The sequence below is a fragment of the Mustela nigripes genome, chromosome 10, assembly GCF_022355385.1.
Source record: "Mustela nigripes isolate SB6536 chromosome 10, MUSNIG.SB6536, whole genome shotgun sequence".
Taxonomy (NCBI): domain Eukaryota; kingdom Metazoa; phylum Chordata; class Mammalia; order Carnivora; family Mustelidae; genus Mustela; species Mustela nigripes.
This window is the reverse complement of record NC_081566.1, coordinates 29,496,228-29,518,845: the sequence shown is the minus strand read 5'-3', so window position 1 is coordinate 29,518,845 and position 22,618 is coordinate 29,496,228. Positions and strand designations below refer to the sequence as shown.

The window sequence follows — 22,618 nt, the reverse complement described above, 5'->3', positions numbered from 1 at the left end:
CCTATCTTACAATTTTTAAAGAAAAATTATGTAAAAACAAGAACTAACACTTGCCTCATTCTTGTTCCTCTAAGAATTTAACACAGTTGCAACCACAGCATGAATGTTTTCATAATTTTGTTTCGTTGTTTAGGATTAAAGCCAAACAAATGAAGCCTTTTCTCCCCAGCCTGGCTATCACTGAAGTGTCGCTCAATCTAGGCCTGCCCCTTCCACGCAGCCCTGCTCTCGGACCAGTTACCTGCAGAAAATAAAGCATCCGTATACGATGAGATCATGGAGAAAACAAATCATTCCTCACACATCAACATTTTAGAAAACTTAAATACACACTTCAGTCCGCACAAGTTAACCAGGACAGAGAGGACCCTGGGCACACTGGTTGAGAACGTTAGCTCTAGAACCAGCCTGCTGGGCCGGGACCCCCCACTCCACCGGTTACTAGCAGGTGACCCTGGGCAAGTCACCGTAGCCCTCTGTGGCTCAGAGTCCTCATTTGACTCAGTAACAACAGCTCCTACTACTTTGTAAGTTATTGGAGGAGGGGCACCTCCTCCAACTGAGGGTGGCTCAGTCATTACGTGGCTGCCTTTGGCTCAGGTCATGATCCCACCATGGTCCTGCTTGGCAGGGAGCCTGCTTGCCCCTCTCCTCCCAGCTCCTGCTCTCACTTGCTATCTCTGCAGATTTCTCTCAAATAAATAAATAAAATGTTTAAAAAAAAAAAAAAAAACTTACTGGAGGAATATCAACCTAGAAATAGGTAAAGCATTTCAGGCAATGAGTACCCAATAACCATTAGCAGTTAGATTTCAAAATCTAAGAAAACCATAGAATGTAAATTCTGACTTTGGAATTAAGTTCTTAGCAAAGGAAAAACTTTAAAATCCCAGACACTATGTTTAAATACAAGCACACATATTTTAAGTAAAATTAAGAAAAGCAAACATGAGAACAGATGTACTAGCAGTGTAAATGAGCTGAAAGTTTAACTTCTAAATATAGAAGTTTTTTTAAAGGTAGCGCATCAAACCTACTGAACTAGAAACTATGTGATGCTGCACCTTCCTAAAGATGATGTGAGAAGTCTGAATACGGAAACAGAATAGAAAACTTCATACTATCAAAGGGTCAATTCTGTCCTTTACCCATTAGTCCATTACCTTAACACAATTCAAACCAAAACCCCAACAGGGTTAGGGATATACCTATTCTTTTTATTTCATTTTTGTTGTAACTGATAAAATAATTCCACGACTAATCTAGAAGAATGCACTAAATGGAAAAGTAAATAAAGTTCTGAAAATCCTAAGAAAATGAACAGTAATTTCACTTCCTAGACATTCAAATATATTATAAACTTTAGAGTCACTGAACTGTGAGGAAACAGCACAGAATGAGATAATTAACAAGTCCAGATCCAGAAGCCAGTGTTTATGGAAACCCAGGACACACTGACATGGCATTTTAAACCAACGAGAAAGGATGGGTTAGTCAACAAAGGATACTGACAGGTGATCAAACACTCACTATTTAGCTCGAGGTTAACCTAACGTCTCCCACATGACATCACAAGAAACTGCAGGTGGCTTACACTGAAGCATAAATAGAACCACCAAAGGAAAAGAAAACATAGGGGCGTACACATACAGCTTTCGGCTGGAGAAGGCAGAAATGATCAAGGTAAGGACAGATAGATGTGACACGAAATGGTTGTGCTTCTACACCAAAACAAACAAAACTCAAAGACAAGGTGACATATCTCCGCCACCCCTCCTCGCCCCCCAGCCCTTAACTCTGGGCTTGAGCATGTGCCTAGCTTCTGCCCAGGAGGCTGGGGAACAGGCTGTCGGCAGAGGTTTGATGAAAGTTTGCGCACTTCGATGGCCACTTCTAGGTGAGAGACGGAAAGACGCACCACAGGAGCCCAGCCAAGGGATGAAAACACACGGGCAAATCCGGGGGCACCAGCCCCAGGTGCACCCCGCCAGTTCACACACGGTCTACCAGGCAACTGATTTACCTGCACGACAAAGGGCTACTTGTTAACTACATAATGAATCACTGCAAGGAGGACTGAATATTCCACGGAGAAAACAGACAAAGTGGACCGACAGACAACTCGCACAAAAACAAAGCTGTTCCATAATCACATGAGAAATGTCCGATTCTCCCAGCAATCAAGGAAATGCAAATCAAAACACAGAAGGGTGCCTGGCTGGCTTGGACAGTGGAGTGCGCACCGCCTGATCTGAGGGTCAGGAGATCCAGCCCCACATTGGGTGTGGATAATGCCCTAAGTTGGCCAGAAGGTCAGTTAACTGGAACTCTCATGTATGTTGCTAATCTGGTAAAACTAATAAAATTCCCTTTGGCCTGGTAAATTCACCTCACTTATTATTCACTCACATATTTACTGTGTACTTACAGAAGCCAGTGCCGGGAACTAGGAACACAGATGGATCAGGACCTTAATAATTTGGGTTTCATTCTAAGAGTATGAAGATGCCACCAAAGGCTTTAGCAAGGAATAACAATAGTTGGTGGCCACTTTTAAGATTATTCTAACTGCTGCATGGAAGAGGGGGGGATGAGAATGGAAACAGGGAGACACTAAATGTTCCCGTGACAGGTGCCTGGCTAGATCACCTGGAGGAACCTGTGACTCCTGATCTTGGGATTTTAAGTTTGTACCACGCACTGGGTGCAGAGATCCACTTATAAATAAAATCTTGGGAACCCTGGGTGGCTCAGTCAGTTGAGCATCTGCCTTCGACTCAGGTCATGATCTCAGGGTCCTGGGATGGAGCCCCACATGGGCTCCTTCCTCTGTGGGAAGCCTGCTTCTCCCTCTGCCTGTTGTGCCCCTTGCTTGTGCACACGCGCTTTCTCTCTCTGACAAATAAACAAATAAATAAAATCTTTTTTAAAAATTAAAAATAAATAAATGTTCACATGAGGTAACAGTGGCCTATACTTCAGCAGTATCAAAGAGAAGAAGCTGCAAACACACAGGTCGACCTCACAGGACCTACTAATAAAAAAAAGCAAGAGAAACAAAAAAAATCCTGCTGATTCTACTACTAGGAATTTATCACAAAATACAAGTAGATGTACAAGTACAAAATATCGAACATGTACACAAAGACATATATCCAAAGATGTTTATGGCAGTTTCATAATAACAAAAATAATGAAAAAAAATCTCAAAGTCCACCCCCTAAGACATAAATTAAGTAGATTAAGGTCATCCAAAGCATAGTGAAAAAATACTGTGCAGCCACTTAAAATTACACAGCTTGGTATTTAGTGACAAGAATTACATAGAAAGGTGCCAATTACAAACCATATAATGTAGTATAATTTCACCTTTACTTAAAACATAGACATACACACACAAACACATTTACAGCTGCATATGTGCATTACAAAAAGCCTAAAAAGCTACAAATCAAAACAGCAAAATTCTGGATGGTCTGGGTTTGAGTTATTAACATCTTCAAACTTTCCATATCTTCTAAAATTTACATAAAACCTGTACTGGCAGTTTATAACGCAAGGAAAAAAGTCACTAAAACACAACACGACACTGACCAGGCATTTATCCGGACAACAGTAATTGGTTCATTCCCTCAAAATACTACACATATGAATGATTAAAGAGATTACAAAGTCATAAAAATAACCCAAGTTTTTAAATTAAAACTTCAGATTCATGAATTGTTGAAATTGTTAAAAACTGAACTGTCCCAAGTTGCTTGGGACGCTGGTGTGAGAGGAGGGGGAGGGCCATCTCAGGACTGCAGGTCTGAGCAGACAGTCACACGTGGGAGCCACAGAAAGAGCCCCTCACTGCAGCCCACGCTCCCCTGCGATCTGACCTAAAGGGCTCTTCATCTGATGCCACCTGTGCTCTGCAGATCTCGAATCTTCTTCCCTACCGAGTCGGCACTGTCAGGACGACCCACCTGGGCTGTCCCCACTGTGTGACTCCTCTGGATGCGGCCGCCATGGACATCCGTGGACTTGCTCCTGTGTGCATGAAGGCTTTCGCTTCTCTGGTATCCACACCTGGGAGCGTAACTCCGCGTTTCACTTTGTAAGGAACCGCCGAACTGTGTCCTAACGCAGCTGTCCCATTTTACAGGGTTCCTCATATGGTTCCCACAAACTGAGGAGATGGCAGACTTTCATGGAAATAAGGGATTCCCTCCTCTCAAGTCCATTTCATGTGCCAAGTGCCATGCCAGGGTTTTCTATAATTTCTGATTTAATTTTGCCAACAATTCTATAATGCAAAAAGCCTCTTCTTCTTACAGAAGAAATTCAAATCTCAAACTAGAAGCTATTCCAGAAGTTAACAAACTGGTAAATGTCAAAACAGAACCCAGATTCAGACTGACCTCAAAGCCTGTCCCCTTAACCCGCTGCCGTGCCCACCTGTACACTTAGATATGTGGACACGGCTTCACATCAAAATGGTTCTTTGGAAAAGCTGCATGTTAATTAAATTTATTAGAATCATTAAAAAACAGAAGCTTCCCCATATATAGAAATTTCTAGAACATATGATGTCTCCTGCATAAACCACCTCCCTCATTTATTTTCTTTAGCAAAATACACTTACGTGTAGAGTTACTTAAAACCTATCTACAGACTGCCTAAACATTATACAAATTAGCTTCTTCCATCAAAGTCCTATCAAAAACAAAACAAAACAAAACAAAAATGTGGGCACCTTCTGCTACAAGACTGAATTGTGCACCCCCCCAAATTCGTAGGCCAAAGCCCTAACCCCTAATGTGACTATATTTGGAGACAGGACTTTTAGGAGATAATTAAGATTAAATGAGGTCGTAGGGTGGGCTCTAAATCCACAGGACTGGTGACCTTACAGGAAGAGAAGAGAGATCTCTGTCTGTCTCTAAGTCTCCACACAGGGAGACACCACAAGAAGGCAGTTTGCCAGGAGGTAGTGGGAGCCCACCCAGAGCCAGACCTCACCAGCACCCTGATCTCAGACAACCAGCATCCAGAACTTTGAGAAAGTTAAGTTTCTGAGGTTCGAGCCACCCAGTCTATGCTATTGTCTGTTACGGCAGCCTGAGCTGAGAAATACATCTTCTTTGTATCAGAAACTAAGAAATTACAGGCATTTTAAAGCATTTAAAGCACCAGTGAGAATCAAAACAAAGGATGCACTAAGTGGAACAGAAACAAGCTAACCCAAGAGACACAGAAAAAAAGCGTTTTGCTCAAAACAGTTATAAGTCTCATATCAAAAAGACTGACAAACAGAAAAACCCACCTTCTATTAATTCAGAATATAATGAGTCAGGGCAGGATCCTGGTATCCTCCAAAGAGCTTTGGAGCTGGACAAAGCAGAGTCACACACCTTTTGCCATTTCCATTTGTGTCTGAATAAGAGAAAAACTCTACCCCAATCTTGTGGTCCAGATACTGGCTTTTGTTTGAATTAAATTAACATTTATTACATGCCAAATACCAGAATATACCCTCTGGTACCCAGTCCAGCTTAAAGAATGTTAAAGGTGCTCCAAAAATGGTGCTTGTTACTGCCAGGGCATAGATTCTGGAAAAGAAAACCTGGGCCAAAGCCAAATATTGACATGAGCACCTTCCATTGGCCAAATATTTTACCAATACCATAAACAAAAAAATGCAATCCCTGCCCTCAAGGAGCTTACAAGGAAACAGGACAGAAAAGTCCATTATTTATAAAACAATGTGATAAATGCAAAAGCAAAATATGTATATACAGAATATATGGGAACACAGGGGAATGGCTGGGGAGGGGGGTGGGTAGATAAATCTGGAACTACATCCCAGATGGTTGACAAAGAATTCCATTTTTGCTTTTTACTCCAGAAAGCTTCCTAAGCCTTTACTTGGGGAACCACCTACTGAGGTACAGCTCATCTCAGACTCTCTCCTTTAACTTTTACTCACACTCAATCCCATTCATCATTGGGGTGGGGGGTGGGGCATGTTGTGATTTAAGCAACACAGAGAAGGGTTACTTCTCTTCCTCTCTCACGACCACATAAAAATCAAAATCACATTTTCCCAAATCCGTCTTACATCCATGATGAAGACTGGGTGTTTTACAAGTTACACAATCACCCATATTTAAGCTGTGTGGAGGGTAAGGAACCAAAACCATCAGACTGGGATGTTATTTCTTCTAGGCCAGCTAAATGGGGTCTGCCTAGTTATTCTGCTTATTCCACCTAGGCTAGCAATGTACCAGAACGCTTGAACACTGTGCAAACGTCAGTAAATCTTCTCTGTTAATCCAAACTGTTACCAAGATTTATATACTTAATAAACATCTAAAACACAAACCGATGCCTACATAAGGAGCGCTGGCATTCCCCCAAAAATGCAAATTTGGCTGCTGCCCCTAAAATAAACCTGTGTGGGAAAGTCAGACACCCGACAGCTACAGTGTAAGCGAAGACCAAGGAGAACAGAGGCACTTGTAGCTGCATCCGTTCCCGGACATCCTACTTGACACTCAACACAACAATCCTGTGAAAAAACAGGGTATGTCCATTTTTACAAGTCTGCTCCATTAACGAGCAAATCCTGAATCTTCTGAGCCCTGATCATTTGACACTCTAAAATGTGTATTAAGCTTATTATTACCATAAAGCAAAGTAACAAAAAATCATAACAAGTATCCCAAAGGTTCTAAATATCCACAGAGGAAGGAAATGGTAAAAGATCAGTTTCCTGACTTATGAAATAAGAAGGCTGGACTGGATCAGGTGATCAGATACGGAGCATTCCAGGAAACCCTCCCACCGCCACTCTCTGGGACCACGCACCTCCCAAAGCAACCCCGAGGGGGAGGACATCAAGCACTCTTTCCCTCCAAACCCAGAAACACATTTATGTGCCTATCAACAAGAGAGCCACTACCTGGAGAAGATAAGTAAAATGTTACCTACTTACCATGTAGGAACCAGAAGAGGCCCAGAAAGGTAAAGCAGACTACTCCAAAGTTTTACATAACTAGTCTAAGAGCCGAGCCCCGAAACAAGAGAAGCAACATTACTGTACTCGCTACACGGCATGCAAACATCTTCTCTTCCACAATCATCTGACCCCCACTACCCTGTCAATAACGGTCCCTTTTTACATATATTAAGACATGGATCAGTGAAATCACATGATTAGCTGCAGGTTCCCCAGCTAGCCAGTGGCTTCGGTGAAGCCTCACAACCCTACCACGCCTCTTCTTTCTAAGGTGAGAAAGTGACACAATGGTGAGTAGAAGCGTGGACTATTTACATACACAACGGACCCGCAAACATCAAAGCAATAATCTTCCAGGCTCTTCTTACCCACTAGTCTATGTACAGTTATGTTACGTCAGAAAGCTCCTCCTTCTGTAAAAAAGAGATCTTGGGGCTCCGGGGCAGCTCAGGCCATTAAGCATCCTCCCAACTCTTGAGTTTTTGGCTCAGGTCATGATCTCAGGGTGGTGGGATCAGCCCTGCATTGCACTGTGCTCAGTGGGAGGCAAGATTCTCTCCCTCTCCTTCTGCCCCTCCCTGCTTGTGTGCTCTCCGAAATAAATAAATCTTAAAAAAAAAAAAAATCTGGAGTAACCAAATAGTAAAAAAAAAAAAAAGGAATCATTTAAAAGGCCTACACTCTATTACTACTACATATACACACACCTACCTCCAACACAAATCATCTTATTCTTTTGAAATATTACTGAAATGAAAAATAGTAGAACCAAGAACCTGGAAGTTATGGTAACAAAACTACTAGTTTTGGGGGCCTCCTCCTTTTCACTGTATTGTCTGAGAAACTTTTCATTTCTTTAGAGAATCTTCTTTAAACAAAGTATTAACCAGTAATTCTATATAGAGCTTTTCACATGTGTAGAATGCCTTAAAGATGGTCTCAGGAATGTAAAGCATTATCCACTCCCCTTCTGCCTAGGAATATTACACCCAGCCAGCTTGCTATTCCTGAAATTGAAGTCATCTGAATGATCTTATCGCAAATACTTAAATGGCAACATATCCTCTCTTCGGAATTCTGACCAACTTCATGGAAATTCCTGCCCATCCATTCTTATTTCTGTACAGGCTTTAAACCATCAAGTACCTCTTAATATAAAGACTCTATTTAATACCCTAATACTAATGTCCTACTGCACTCAAAAGCATCACTGAGATGAAGTCAAATATTAATATAACCTGAAAAGCCCTTTCTTAAGCACCAAAATATCCCAAAGCTTTTTGCACCCGACACAAGAACCTTTTACTTCCACACCAAAGCAGCCTACTTTCCCCAGGATCTAAGGAAACTTGCACAGGGGAGTTGCACCAACCACCTACCAAACAATCCAATGCCTACCAAGTGAAAAAGCTGATCCTCTTTTGTGCTCCTCAATTATTCAGAATTTACCTACGAAGAATGGAAGAATTGCTGTGGACTACCTGAGCAAACCTTTCAGACCTGGCCACCCATGTTTTTGCTTTTATGCTACTGGCAAGTACCCACTCCAAATTCAGTAAGGAACAGAGCAGGAAGTTTAGAAATTTACAAATTGCTCTGCATTAGAAAAGGAACTTATAAGTAAGTGAACACGTAATTTACCTGTGACACAGACAACTACACAGGACAGGGATCAAACTTCACTGAGTACCCAGAACTTGACTTTTTTTTTTTTTTTTTTTTAGTTCATAACTTCTGAATCAAAAAGCTTTTATGATTTTATTTTAAAATACCCCCGAGTTTTCGCTGTTCTACATTTCTCAATGTTGAGATTGGGGGGGAGGGACACCTCGTAACTTCTGGTCTGCAAAACTCCTTACAGCATTGAGTCTTTAAGACAGAAATCAACAATAAATGCTACTAGAAGATATAACGTTACATATGTTTTATTACAGTTCCTGCGTTTTCAAGGACATTAGTACCCGGATTTAAAAAAAGAAAAAGCTCAAACCCATGGTTCAAGTTTTTCCGGCTGAATTTTTCAGAGATGTTGTTTCTGGTCTGCACGCCATAATTACATTTTAAAATGATCCATTACATTTGGGAAAATAAGTTGTGTGGAATGACTAAGAAAAAGGGGTCACTTTTCTTTAAAAGCTTTAAACACATTTTTAAGGCTAAGAAAACCAGGGTTTGTAACTTAGAATCGGAGAAAACAGAATTCAAATCCCCAGTAAGCTGAAGTGAAAAACACAGTTATGTCACACAAAAACATATTTAAAAATAAAAATGGCAAAATGTTCAAGCTGGATAGAAAAAAAATAAAGAAAACTAGGGTTTAAAATGGAAACTACTTAAATTGAGAAAGAATCCCAATGACATGACATTTTCTCGCCAAAGCAAAGGAATCTCAAGGCTCTGCCGCTGAAATCGCATTGTACTGCGTTATGAAGGTCTTGGCAACGGCTGGCCATTAATCTCGAGCACAAAGGGGCCTCCGCGGCGAAGGCAGGAGAGCCCACCTCCCCTTGAGGCCGAGCGCAGCCCCCCACGGGACCCCCGGCGGCGAAGCCCGAAGGCCAACCCGCCCCGAGTCCTGCGCCAGCCCCCGGGGCTCCCGGCGCCGAGCGGGCCGGGGCGCACAGTGCGCGGCGCGTCACCACCAGCAGGGCGGGCCGGGGGGGGGGGGGGGGCACGCAGCCCACCGCGGCTCCCGCGCGGCCACCGCAAGCCCGCTTCCCGACCGCACGCTGGCGCCGCGGCTCCGGGGAGGACCCGCGGGCTGCGAGAGGGGAGCGGCCGCTACAGTGCCTCGCGGCCGCCCCGGAGGCCAACGCGCCCTCCAGACGCAGGCCCGCGCCGCGCCCGCGCCCCCGCCCCGCCGGCGCCCGGTCACCTTCCAGTGCTCGGCGCCCACCGCGCTCCGGCACCCGCTACCGCACACTCGGGGCTCCCAAACTTTTCTGCCCTCCCCATCCCCCCCCACCCCCGGTTCCAGCCGGGATGCAGGCGCACGATTCCTCACCTCCGCCCGGAACAATACCCGTCTCCCGGCAACGCGCACGCCAGGGCCCGCGACCCCCTCCCCATCCCTATCCCGGGGCCCGGCCGGGCGCGCGGGCGGGGGAGGGGACCGGCCGAGCAGGGCCCCGGGGACGGCAGGCGGCGCCGCGACGAGACCCAGCGCCGGGTGCGGAGCGAGGGCCGAGGGACAAAGGGACGGAAGCACTGGGGCCGGGCGGCGCCCGCCGGGGGTGGGGGCCTCCGCCGGGTCGCGGCGCCCGCCGCACAATGGCCCGCCGCCCCCGCCCGCGCCCGCGCCCTCACCTCATGGTGCCGGCGGCCCGCGGCTCCCCGGCGGCCGGGAACGCGGGGGGCGCGAGCCGGGGCCTCTCCTCCGGGGGCGGGGACGCGGCTGGCGGACGGCGGACGGCGGCCGGCGCGCGGCTCCTCCTCCGGCGGCCGGCGCTACACCATGTCCCAGCACAAAGCGGCGGCGCGGGCAGAGCGCGGGAGACGCAGCGGAGGCCGCGAGGCTGCGAGGGCGGGGGCCGAGGCGGGCGCGCCGCCGGGTGCGCGTAGTCCCCTCTGCGGGAGCGCCCGGCCGCCCTGAGAGGGAGCCCGCCGCCGGGCCGAGTGCAGGCGGCGTCGCAGCCGCGCAGGAGAGCCGCGAGCGCCGCGCGGGGCCGGGGAGGCGGGGCTCGCGGCCGGGGAGCACGCAGGCGCCGCCCTCGCTCCCGCCCCACCCCCCTCCTCCCCGCCCCCACCCCACCCCCGGGGCGGGGGCGGGGTGGGGGGCGCGCGGCGAGGGGCGGGGCAGGAGCGCCCCCACGCCGGCCGACGGATCCCGCTGGCCTGCGGAGCGCGCTCGGCGGAGTCCTTTTGTGGCCTCGGGCCCGCCGGCTGCGCTCCCCGGCGCCGGGGTTGCGGGGGCTGCGGGGGCTGCGGACTCCCCAGCCCGCGCCTGGGCGGGGGCGGGGCACCTAATCACGACAGGGGGGCCGCACTGTCCTCCGGGACCGCCCGCGCGACGCACCAGTCGGGAGACACGCTCCCCGGCAGTGGGCATGACCTCATCCGCGAGCGCACGCGGTTCCGGGCGGAGGGGCGGGGGCTGTCGCCAGGCGGTGGGGGCGTTTGCGGGGGACCCGGCGACCAGGGGTCAAGGGGCCCTGTCTTTCACGGGGCTTCCAAGTCACCTGCTTGGAAAGGTAGCTGCGGACTGCGGACGCCGGAAACTCGTGGAAAGCCCCGGGGCGGGGGGCGGCCTCCAAAAACAAATCCCCTAGTCAAGCAGGGCTTCCGAATGGACAAATGGCAGGCGTCCTGGAGTCCCGACGACGAGGAGGAGGGAGACGAGGTGGGCGGGGGGACTTCTACTGTATAAAAGGTGGCTGGCGTGGAAAAGCTCCCCTGCAACCAGGTTCGGATCGCTGCGCGCTCCGGTCCAAAATGGAGGCCCTAGCATGACTCCAGGAATCTATTCAAAAGTTTTGGTGTGTTATTTTAAGATGGACGTACAATTGCAACTGTACTAGGACACTGGAGATCATGTGCACTTCCAGAAGCAGAGCAAGCGAGTGACAGTCATGCTTGGTCAATCCCTGCCTCGTCTCATGGAACTGTGCGGCCCAGTTTTAACTATAAAAAACTTCCCCAGGTTCCAGTTTCTGTACTGAAGGATTTTCTTTTCGGGACCTGCAGCCCCAAGCCGATAACCCTGTGGAAGCAGTGTCCTGGAGCTATGGCCCAGGACCAGGGTGGCCTCAGGTAGTAAAAAGCTCCGTGCGTCTGCCTTAACACGGTGTACTCGGAGAACGCTAATTTCCACCCACATACCTAATTACAGCTTACCGCCACAGAGAGTTTTATTCGGGGATCTCCAAGCACGGAGAGAGAACAGCCTTGCCAGTCAGGTGTCCTTGTTGCCATATTGCCAGCAGAGATAGGGAGACAACACAGGGACTGGGCCAGGCCCGCGCTGGGCACCCCTAGACACCATAGCTACAAACTATGAGGTGCACCGTTTGACCATCAACATAAAACACACGCAACCTCAAAGAGGATCCTCCAAATCAACTGAAGACCATTGGCTGGGACGCTTTGTACTTGGAAAAGGAGTAAGAAACCCTGAGCCATCGTGGGGGAGGTATGAATAAGACAGACTCGACCGCAAAGAACTAGCACCCATTTGCCCTAGTCAGTTCACCGCAGTACAGTAAGCTCAGCAAATCTTACGTTTCAGGGAAAACTCTCACAAAGGGCCCAAAGGGGGTGGAGATTTTGCTGTAATGACTCAGACCACCTCCTCCTGCCAGAAAATGCCTTACAGATGACTCCATAACCCACTTCGCGTTTGTGAAATTTAATCCATCCGCACTCAGTAAGCCATCTATCACATCATCTTTGTCCTAACAGCAAAGTTCCAATGGTATGGGCACCAAATTAAGCAATCTGAGTGGAAAAGGCTGCTCTTGTTTTCTACGTTTATTAAAAATGTACCGGCCAAGAGTCTTGGCTCCCTATGACCCTTTCCATCCTTTGGCATGGCAGCTCTCCAGCTCTCGAGTTGGGCATACCGTTGCCCTTGGACTTGGATATTGCAATGGGTGGCCCGACCTTCAAAGGTCATTCTGTGGCAGAGCAATTTGTTGCTTGTGACAAAATGTTGTTGCTTCTCATTCATATTTGGTTTAACAGTCAAAAAGGGGCAAAGAAAAGCTCGAGCTTGGGAAATCACAGACGAGTTCTGGTCACAGAGGAAACTTTGTGGAACATGTTGCCCTATGGAATTAAAGAATTTTAGAGATGGAAAGAATCTTAAATCCCTCCCACTCGTTTTTCCAGAAGGGGAAACGGAGACCTAGAGAGGTTAAGTAAACTGCCCACTGTCACACAGCCACTTTGTGGGGGAATGTAAACCCAGGATTTCCAGGGACAGGTTTAGTCCTCTTTCCGCCCCCTCAAACCCCCTATCTATAGCAAAAGAAGAGCGGGATGAAGCGGTCTAAGTTAAAGCTGATTCTCTTCTCATAAACCCTGCTTAAAGGCTAATTTTTAATTGAGTGACTAGGCTGGATGGCGAAAATGATTTGAACACCTAGAAGCATTGCCCAGCCAGAAACCCAATGCCTGGCCTTTATATAGGCACCCAGATGTTTGAAAGGTGAAAGAAGGCAGGCAGGAAGGAAGGAATGTCCACCCGTTCTAATCAAAGATGAAAAAGAGACCATTCATCAAAAGAAATGGATTCTCCTCTTAATGCTAAGTGTGTGAGCCTCCACGTCGCCTCCTCCAGCAACACCCCAGCTGGATAGGACCGTAGGAGGTCTGCTCCAAGCCCTAGGTATTCACAGCCTTGGTGTTGGTCTACACATCTGTCAGTGTGCAGCCAGGCGTGAGATGAAACAGAATCCATGCTTCTGCCGAAGATGAGTTTGCTGCCGGAGTGTTGTCAGTCTGGTTCGGAGGGCTCTCTCAGAACACGCCTTGTTTAAATCCGTCTGATAGCATCAGTGTGGGCTTGTCCTCCATTTATGGGCATGAGGAGGATGAATGACTAATGCAATTCACCCGTCAGGAAGTCAGCGCTATGGGTTGTAGGCATGGTCTCCCGGGCACCCAAAAAAGGGTTCTCCAGGAGTGACTTAGGGAAGAGCAGGTCACTCAGAGGGAACGTGATTGTATGCATCCTTCTTCTGTTATCAGTATTTTTTCTTGTGTGGCTAACCAGCTCATGGCATATTGTTTATCTCTCCAAGAAGGGGAAAAAAGAAATAATGGAGAATGTGATGTTCCAGTAGGATTCAAGATATTTTCTTACTCATCTTTCAGCCCTAGCTGCCAATATATAATCTGGGTCCTAAAATATTATCAGAAGACGTAAACATGAGGGGAAAGTATTTGCCTCTGACATTTGTGTTTTTCTCCATTTGTCATTTTTCTCCCTTCCAAATTAGGACTTATTCAGTTAATTTCATTTCCTCTTCCCAGAGTCTCTTTTCTCAGTGCTTCACTGTGGTAACGACGGAAGATTCCAAAATCCTGAACTGTTACACTGAACTGTTAGACACCATATTCAATAAAATGCAGTACGTTATTTCCACAGAATTCAGCCATGGCTGTGATTCAAAGATTATTGGGGAGGGGGAAGGGCAGAGGGAGAGAATCCCAAGCAGACCCCATGCTTAGCAGGGGAGCCCAATGTGGGGCTCCATCTCACGACCCATCATGAGGTCATGATCTAAACCAAAATCAAGAGTCAGATGCCCAAAAGACTGAGCCCCCAGGTACCCCTGCCACAGGTGCTATTTAAAGAATACAGCAGGTGGGCTCCAGTCCTAAAGAATTTTTTTATTTGTCTATTTTCAGAGAGAGAAGGTAGAAGCAGAGGGAGTAGTAGGCAGAGGGAGAAGCAGGCTCCCCACTGAGCCAGGTGCCCAATGTGGGACTCGATCCCAAGACTGGGATCATGACCTGAGCCAAAGACAGATGCTTCACCCGACTGAGCCACACAGGCATTCCCCTCTGCCCCAACGATTTTTTTAAGATTTTTTAATAGATGGGCTCCAGTTCTAGATAACAATCAAATCATGGTGCTTTACAGACTGGATGGAAAAGAGGCACCACCACAATCCATTTCTGAACCCTCACGTCTTCTAAGATCTGCTGATAGCTTGGGAAGAACTAGTGGTTTCCCTCTTTCTTGCATTTACATTGATTTACTTGTCCCATTTACTGTAATCAGACTCTAGAATACCAGTCAATCATCTTAGGGACATTACAATCAGGTGACAACTGACCTTGGAGTCTTTCCTCAAAGGGGATCAGGCAGAAAGTTAATAAAGAAAAGATGATTTTCTGCCTAATGACAGTAGCGGAGAAAGACAGTACCAGGAGGCTGTATCCTGAACGAGCAGGCTGTCCAAAATGAGTTCACATGGCTTCACACTGTATCGTCTGTGGCTTTGCTCAAGAGCCAGGCTGTTTGTTGCAAAGTTCATTAAAAATCCCAGCTATCTTTCTCTTTGAAACTGTTGCTAAGCATGGTGATCTGGCCAGAATCTAATTCAAGAAAGGATCTTTAACTCTTCATTCTCTTAAGTTTAATGTCAGAATCCAGAATCCAGAATCCAGAATCCTCTGGATCAAGTCTTCCTATAGTTGAAAGAAAAGCAGCAACCTCCAGCAATCATTGATCGCTACCACCAACTTATGAGGAGGAAAGATGGTGACGTCATATCCATTCTGCATAAGAAGAGGCTGAGTCTGTAAGCAAGGTAGCTGGTGGCTGAATTCTTGGTGCAGCAATCAGTGAATTGAACTGCAAATCAAAACGTAAAAGAAATTAAAGGCAGAACCCTTCCCCTCTCCTGTCTGTGCTAACAATCCCTGCTTTAGATGGAAGCCCATATGGATAGGCTCTCCATCTGAGAAAAGTAATGGTCTTAGAGTCACAGGACTGTGAGTGATGAGTGTGGCTCAGTAATCGGCTGGCCAATAATGGTATTTGCTAACCCTCGAGGCATTTACATACCTCATTAAATCCTCCCAACATTCCTGGGAAGTGGGGCCCATTCTTTCATCCTTGCTGGGCATACAGCTCGTGCAAGTGAAGTCCAGGAGGGTTAAGCAGTTGATGAGAAAACTGGAAAAGCCATTCCACAGGCCACATTTTCAAGCTATGCACAAGTGAGTCTCATCTACGTCACTTCCTCTGAATAAAAGAGAGAGAGAAAAAAAAAACTCACAGTCCACTTAGGAAACGAGACTAACATGTTTAAAAACAAAACAAGCAAAACACTCTCAAGTCATTTACCTCTTCCTTACCAACCCTTGGTAGCCACAAGAGGAGGCTACCCAGTAAATCATGACATCTGGTCTCCCAGCAGGAAATAAACTACACCCCACCCCACCCCAACCCTGCCTTAGACACAGGTTTATGTCATGGTTTGCAGGCTGGTACTTCGCTCAATGGAAGCACTCAAATGAGTCTCCCCAAATGAGAGAGCTCTAATAATGTTTGTACATTTGTTTTCCAGAATAATAACGCTACTGAAAAGTGACCAGAGGAACTCACTCCTTCAGCTTGCCTTTACCTCGGCTGTCCCACGCACACAACTTGCAGAGGGGTACAGAGCTTAGAGGAGTGGTTTCTTAAGCCAACCCAGTGAACCAAAAACTCATATGCAAACGCTTGGAGTATGTTGGACTATGTTAGAGTACGTTTTTCATTGAATACACGGCAATCAACAAACATGGTGGCCAAGACCAACAAACATGGAGGAGGCCAAACCCTCAAGGTGCCTAGAGAGGTGTGTACATTCTCTTTATTAATCTTCCAGTTGGTTATTGGAGAGCCTAGACAGGGAATACCACACCCCCTGGGTGACTCCATGCTTTCTGGAACTTTGATCTTTTGCAAAGGAATTGGGCTCAAAAGTCTCAGTCTGGAATGAGAGTTGTAATCTCTGTTGGTATATTCTCTTGTGAAAGACTACTTTTTAAGGACTGACGTACTCACTGAGAATGTACCACCAATCCACATGGTTGTAATAAGTCAGGGAAGGGTCTTGAATGCAACCCCACTTCCTGTCTTAGCTTCCCATCCGTGCTTTCTGGTATAACTCGGGTAGCATTGCATATCTGTCAAGCATCTCGGCATTAACTTTTCTTTAAATAGCTCCTGTTTGGGGATACCTGGGTGGCTCAGTCAGTTAATTCTCTGACTCTCGACATCAGCTCAGGTCATGATCTCAGGGTTCTGGAATCAAGTTCCGGAAGTCTGCTGGAGACTCTCTCCCTCTCCCTCCGAACCCCCTATCCCCACTCAGAGTGCAAGCAGAGGGAGGGGCAGATGGAGAAGGGAGAACCAGATTCCCTCCTGAGTGGCGAACCTTATGTGGGGCTTGATCCCAGAACCCTGAGATCATAAATTGAGCCTAAGTCGGACACTTAACAGACTGAGCCACCCAGGCACCCCCTTTTAAAAAATATATAAAATAAATAAATCTTTAAAAATAAATAGCCCCTGTTTTGTGTGGGGGTTTTGCAATGTTGCCTTCACTGAAGATCCCACTGAACTTGAGTTTACTCAGTGTCTCTCACTTGCTAACAATATTTCCCTTCAAAGTTTCACAGTCTGGTCTTTTCCTTCTTTTCACCTTATTTTCTCTCCTATTACTAATGAGATGGTAGTCTCAACTTGCTTTATTTGAGTCATTTATATCTTCAGGCCTCTGTTGAGTGTTGAGGCTGGTTTGGCGCTCCTTCCTTAAGGAATGATGCCCAAATTAAGTTAAGAAACAATTCCTAAGACAGCTGGCCTGTGATTCTTCATGGTCCCAAGGTATCCCAAGCACTGGACAGTCTGTTTAATATTGAAAGTTGATGTATCGAGCCAAGTGCATTGTTTATGGCAGGTTTGACTCCCAGAACTTTCCAAAGTAAGCCTGTTCTACGAGTGGATGGGGGTGATACAAGTAGGGAAGGGAGAGTCAAAGCAGTCTAGGTGTGAGCATAAATGCATAAAAGCTACTGACATGGGGCAATTCGATCTCTTGGCTGACTCCTACTCATCTGTCATCAACCCCGAGCATATAAGGCACTTAATCCTCTCATAATAGGGTTTCTAGTGAGAGGACACTAAGGGGAGTGTAGTAAGGAGCCCCTGATGCTAAATCTAATACAACTATTCCACCCTTGCTAGCAACATGGTCAAAAAAAGGAGCTCGTCTGCTTTGACCTTCTACCCAGGTTCTTTTGCCAGGATTCTGATCGCAATGGACAGAAACCCAATCTGAAGTAGCTTAAGCAAAAGAAAGAAATTAACTGTGTATTTCTTTTTTTTTTTTTTTAAGATTTCTTTATTTATTTTGGGGTGCCTGGGTGGTTCAGTGGGTTAAAGTCTCTGCCTTCGGCTCAGGTCATGATCCCAGGGTCCTGGAATTGAGCCTCATATCCGGCTCTCTGCTTAGCAGGGAGCCTGCTTCCTTCCTTGCTCTGCCACCTCTCTGCCTACTTGTGATCTCTCTCTGTCAAATAAATAAATAAAATCTTAAAAAAAAAAAAGACTTCTTTATTTATTTTGATGGGGAAGGGTCGAGGGAGAGGGAGGGTCTTTAGCAGACTCCACTCTGAGTGCAGAGCCCGACTTCATGACCTTGGGATCGTGCCCTGAGCTGAAACCAAGAGTCAGACACTCAACTGACCACGCCACCCAGGCATGCCTGACAGTGAATTTCAAGGATTGTCTTCAGACTAGCTAGATAGCTAGATGCAGGGCTCAATGTCACCATCTCTAGCTTCGTGTAATGACCTGTTCTCTCCTACTGTGCAAGGTTCAAGTTCACATTCTAACAGCCCTGTGATCCAAAAGCTGGACAGTCCGTCCAACCAGCAGGGACTCTGGACCAGCTTGAGCCACATAACCATCCGGAACCAGTCATGAAGACCTGAATGAAGAGGCTCTCCAGTTAGCCAGAACCAAATCATGGGTTCACCGTGTGGTGAGATTTTTTTTTATAAAAACGATCACAATAAATGTAAATTATTATACACTAATAGATAATATTACAAGTCATAATAGATAATATTAAAATACTAATAGATAATATTACAATAGTCATAATAATATCCGTGCCTTTGGGTTGGTCTCCCAAACTGATGCTGAGGTTGATCGTGTGATTCGTTTTGGCCAATGAGACGATAGCAAATGTGACGCAAGCAGGGATATACGAAGGTCTGCCCTTACTTGTTGCTCTCTGGAAACCAAAACTGAGATGGATGCGTGAAGGAAGCTGGGCTGATTTGCCAAAAGACCAAAGATGACATGGGTAGAAGAGAGTTGCCCGAGTTGAGGTCCTAGACCAATAGCCTGTCAACTCCCAGACCATGAATGAGGTTTTCTAGACCATCCAACCCCACCTGAGCTGACTCCAACCAAAATGACTCCCCAGTCAATCTATGGAACCATGAGAAACAATGATCATCATTGTAAAGCCACTGAAGATATGGGGCAGTTTATTACATAGCAAGATGAACGCATAAACCAATTCTCTTCTTCAAGAAGTGCTCACAGTGTTCGAGTACAATGCTGGATGCTGCCCTGAGGTGGAGATCTGTTCTAGAAGATCTTGCTCCACCTGAAGGATGTCCACGTTGGCCCAGGCTCCGATATTGAGGGATGCTCCAAGGACACCTCAGAGTCCATGTGGTGACATCACAGCTCCTCACTGGTTGGTTGGTTACTATACTTTACAGTTCTCCAAGCAGAAGAGAGCAGGAAAGGCAAGACAGGCAAGTGGGAACGAAATGATAAAAATGCAGGGCCGTAGAGCTACCCAGTGGCATGCAGATAAGAGAGGAGGGCTTGAGGCCAGGCTCAAGAATTGCATCTCATAAACTGAGTGATCGACATTCTTGTCCTCTCTCTGCTCAGTTTCCTTTTGTTATCCACAAATCTTCAGTAAAGTCTCACTGGAACGTTCCAAACTGCTCCCAGCTAGTACACAAGACATGACTAGTCTTTGCTGATGCTTAAGTTCAACGTTCTCGTGGGAGCAGCTTCCCTCCTAGACCATCAGCTTGGTGGCAGAGTTACATAGGAGGAGGAAACTCTCTCTGAGCCACCAAATCTGCAGAATCACTTGGCACGGTTCTCAGTGAGAGACTGTTGTCTGGCTAAGGAGCCAGGCAGGCGTTGGGCTAAAACCCACATTTCTCTCCAATTTGAACAAGACACTGAGGTCATCCCTCAGAAGAGTTCAAGAAGGCCATGTCTCTCTGAGGAGAGAAAGTGAATAATCCTGGAGGTCTCAGGGCAGAAGTTCAGATCTTGGCCTCCAGATGTACCACCAGGCAGCCATCCAGGGGCGTGACTGGAGGGAAGCAAGCGTATGGGAGAGAGCCAAGGAGGCTGTAAGAGGCAAATGCCAAGCTTAAGACACTTAGGTCTGATGGAGGTGGACATGAGGGTCAGGAGGAGGAAAGAGCAGGACAGATGGCGGGGAAGAAGAACCCCTTTATACATACCTGGGGCGAAGTGGTCCGGGAGAAGTCCTGGAAACCAATAGATTACATATCAACATGTATGTTTTCTGGCCAGACCCCTCAGTGGTTTTCTCATTAGGGTTTCAAGTCACTTTCTGCTGCCCTGAGCAGGCTGACTGCATTGTCATGCTAGAGGACCCTCCTACAAGGCTGCGATAGACAGCCAGCTTGCCCTAAGGGAATAATTTCTCATGTCAGAAAGCCTAGGAAAAGCAGGGATGACTGGTGTCTCAAAGTGTCAAAACCTCATCTGTCTTTTGTTCCCCCCATCCCTGCCCCGAGTATTAGCTTCTTCCTCTCAGATTGGCTTCTTCACAAGGCTCTAACCACAGCTACCAGCACTTCCTAGCTCCCCTCCTTCTTCGCTGTCGGAGGGACTGCTCTACTCCAATGAACTGTGGGTGGTGGGGGGCAGGAGGGAAAAAGACAAGCCCCAACTGACTTGCTTGGGTCGTGTACTGGTACACAGTCTGGCTGCGATCCCATGTGTGGCCAGAGAGCCCTCCTAGAACCAGACCCCAGCAAGGAGAGAGTAGGTTTTCCTGGAACATAGAAATAAGACAGTTGCAAATTCTTCTGGCCTCCCTACAAAGTTCTTCTGCTTCCCAATGGATCACTAACATTTAAGGAGTAAGACAGAAAAGAAGAAAATAACGTCTAAATCATGGCATCATGGCTATGGACCAAGTTCTGGGCAATGTTTCTCTCTCTGTTTTATCTCATTTCATCTCCCTCTATATTTTACTTCTCCACATTTTTTTTCCTTTTAAGATGTTATTTTTAAGTAATCTCTGCACTGAATGTGGGACTCAAACTCATGACCATGAGATCAGAGTCACAGGTTCTCCAACTGAGCCAGCCAGGTGCCCTTCCATATTTCTTCTCATCTGGACATAGAACAAAAATCATGAATGCGAGAATAAAGAGGAATAAAGAAAGTTTTAAAAACTTTCTTTAAACAGGGGTTCCTGGTGCCTTCCCCCTCTGCACCCCACCCCAACTCATGCTCACTGTTCCTCTCTCTCAAATAAATAAAATGCTTAAAAGTGAATCAATATACTTTCCTTAAACAGCAGTATTAAAGGTAAACCAATGGTTGTAAGCCTAAATACATAAGTAGACCAAAGATGCATTTAAAGCACAGAAAAAGGTAAAAATAACATTTCAAACAGGTACAAGGTGGTGTGAATCGTTAAATTATTCCTAATTCTAGTGGAGTTTATGATTACCCCTATTAACTTCTAGTTGAGTTGTTTTTTACTACTGTGTAGATCAGGGGCTTTGTATTATATTGGCTACTTAATTTTACTATAGACTTCACTCCCTTTGGTTAGTTGGATGGAACAGGAGGCCCTTTCTGTATTTGTTCCTGTCTGTGTTTGTTTGGCTTACTCGAAGACATCAATTCATAATTAAATGGAACCAAGAGGAAAGCCTATAAAATCAGATCAACTACCATATTTTTAGTTTATTTCATCCACCAAGTTCAAATTCATTATTTTTAAATAAAATTGATTGTGATATCATTTATATGGAATAAAATGTATCCACCTCAAGTGTACATTATTTCAATGAGTTTGGGCAAATTTACATGCCATGGGACCACCAGTACCATCAAGTAGTAGAAAAAATCCATCACCTGAAAAAGTTCTTAGGTGACTCTTCTCTCACCCGCAACCAGTCTGCTTTGGGTCATCATAGATTAGATTTGTTTTTTTAGAGCTTCTTAGAAATGCGAACATGTCATACGTACTCTCGTGCTGACTACTTTCACTCAACATGAAGTATTTGTGGTTAGTCCATGTTATGTCCATCCGTAGACTGGTCCTTTTTATTGCTGAGTACTATTCCATTGCATGGACATACCACCATTTCTTTACCCATTTATCTGTTTATAGACATTTGGGTTGCTTCCAGTTTTTAGGCTATTATGCATATAGCTGGTATGAACACTCATGTATACATATTTGTGTGAATGCATATTTTCATTTCTCTTGGGTAAATATTTCTATTTGGAATGGCTGGATCGTCTGGCTAGGATATATTTAACTTTACAGGAAACTGCCAAGCTGGTTCCCAAAGTATTGTCCCTTTTACGTTTCCACCAGTGGTAAGAGTTCCAGTTGTTCCACATCCTGTCAACACTCAGTATGGTCGGACTTTCTCGTTTTAGCCACTCTAATGGATATAAAGTGCTAACTCACTGTGGTTTTGATTTGCATTTCCCTGGTGACTAATGATGTTGAGTACCTTTCTGTGTGCTTATTGGCTGCTCATATATCTCCTCTGTTCCTCATTATTTCCACTCATCCACCTTTAGGCTCTCTTGTCTACAATGTAAATTGCTAACTCACCTCCAGTGTAAATCAAGGTCTGATCATATCCTCCCTATAGTTATAAGCTTTCCATGGAACCTTATTTGCTCAGAATACAGTCTGCACTTCTTAGCATGGCATTTAACCTTTCTACCAGTTGAGCCACACGACACTTTTTAAGACAAATTTCCTGACATTTCCCCCTGACCTCATCCCTCCCCACACTTGCACCTTAGACTGTCGACCATTTCCTAACCCTGTCATATATGTG

General features: G+C 46.1%; 1 protein-coding gene across 7 annotated transcripts in view; it reads right to left on the bottom strand.

Moving 5' to 3' along the window:
• Window positions 1–10,660, bottom strand: part of ENAH (ENAH actin regulator) — a 130,574-nt gene extending 119,914 nt beyond the window's left edge. For 6 of the 7 annotated variants that reach the window (XM_059412913.1, XM_059412916.1, XM_059412918.1 and 3 more), the window contains exon 1: window positions 10,008–10,255. In XM_059412913.1, coding sequence (XP_059268896.1) covers window positions 10,008–10,072 — 65 coding nt within the window. In that variant the 5' untranslated portion in view covers window positions 10,073–10,255. Of the gene's footprint in view, window positions 1–10,007; window positions 10,256–10,309 lie in introns of those variants that run through there. The other variant, XM_059412915.1, reaches the window with a different exon arrangement.
• Between the last annotated feature and the right edge of the window lie 11,958 nt (window positions 10,661–22,618).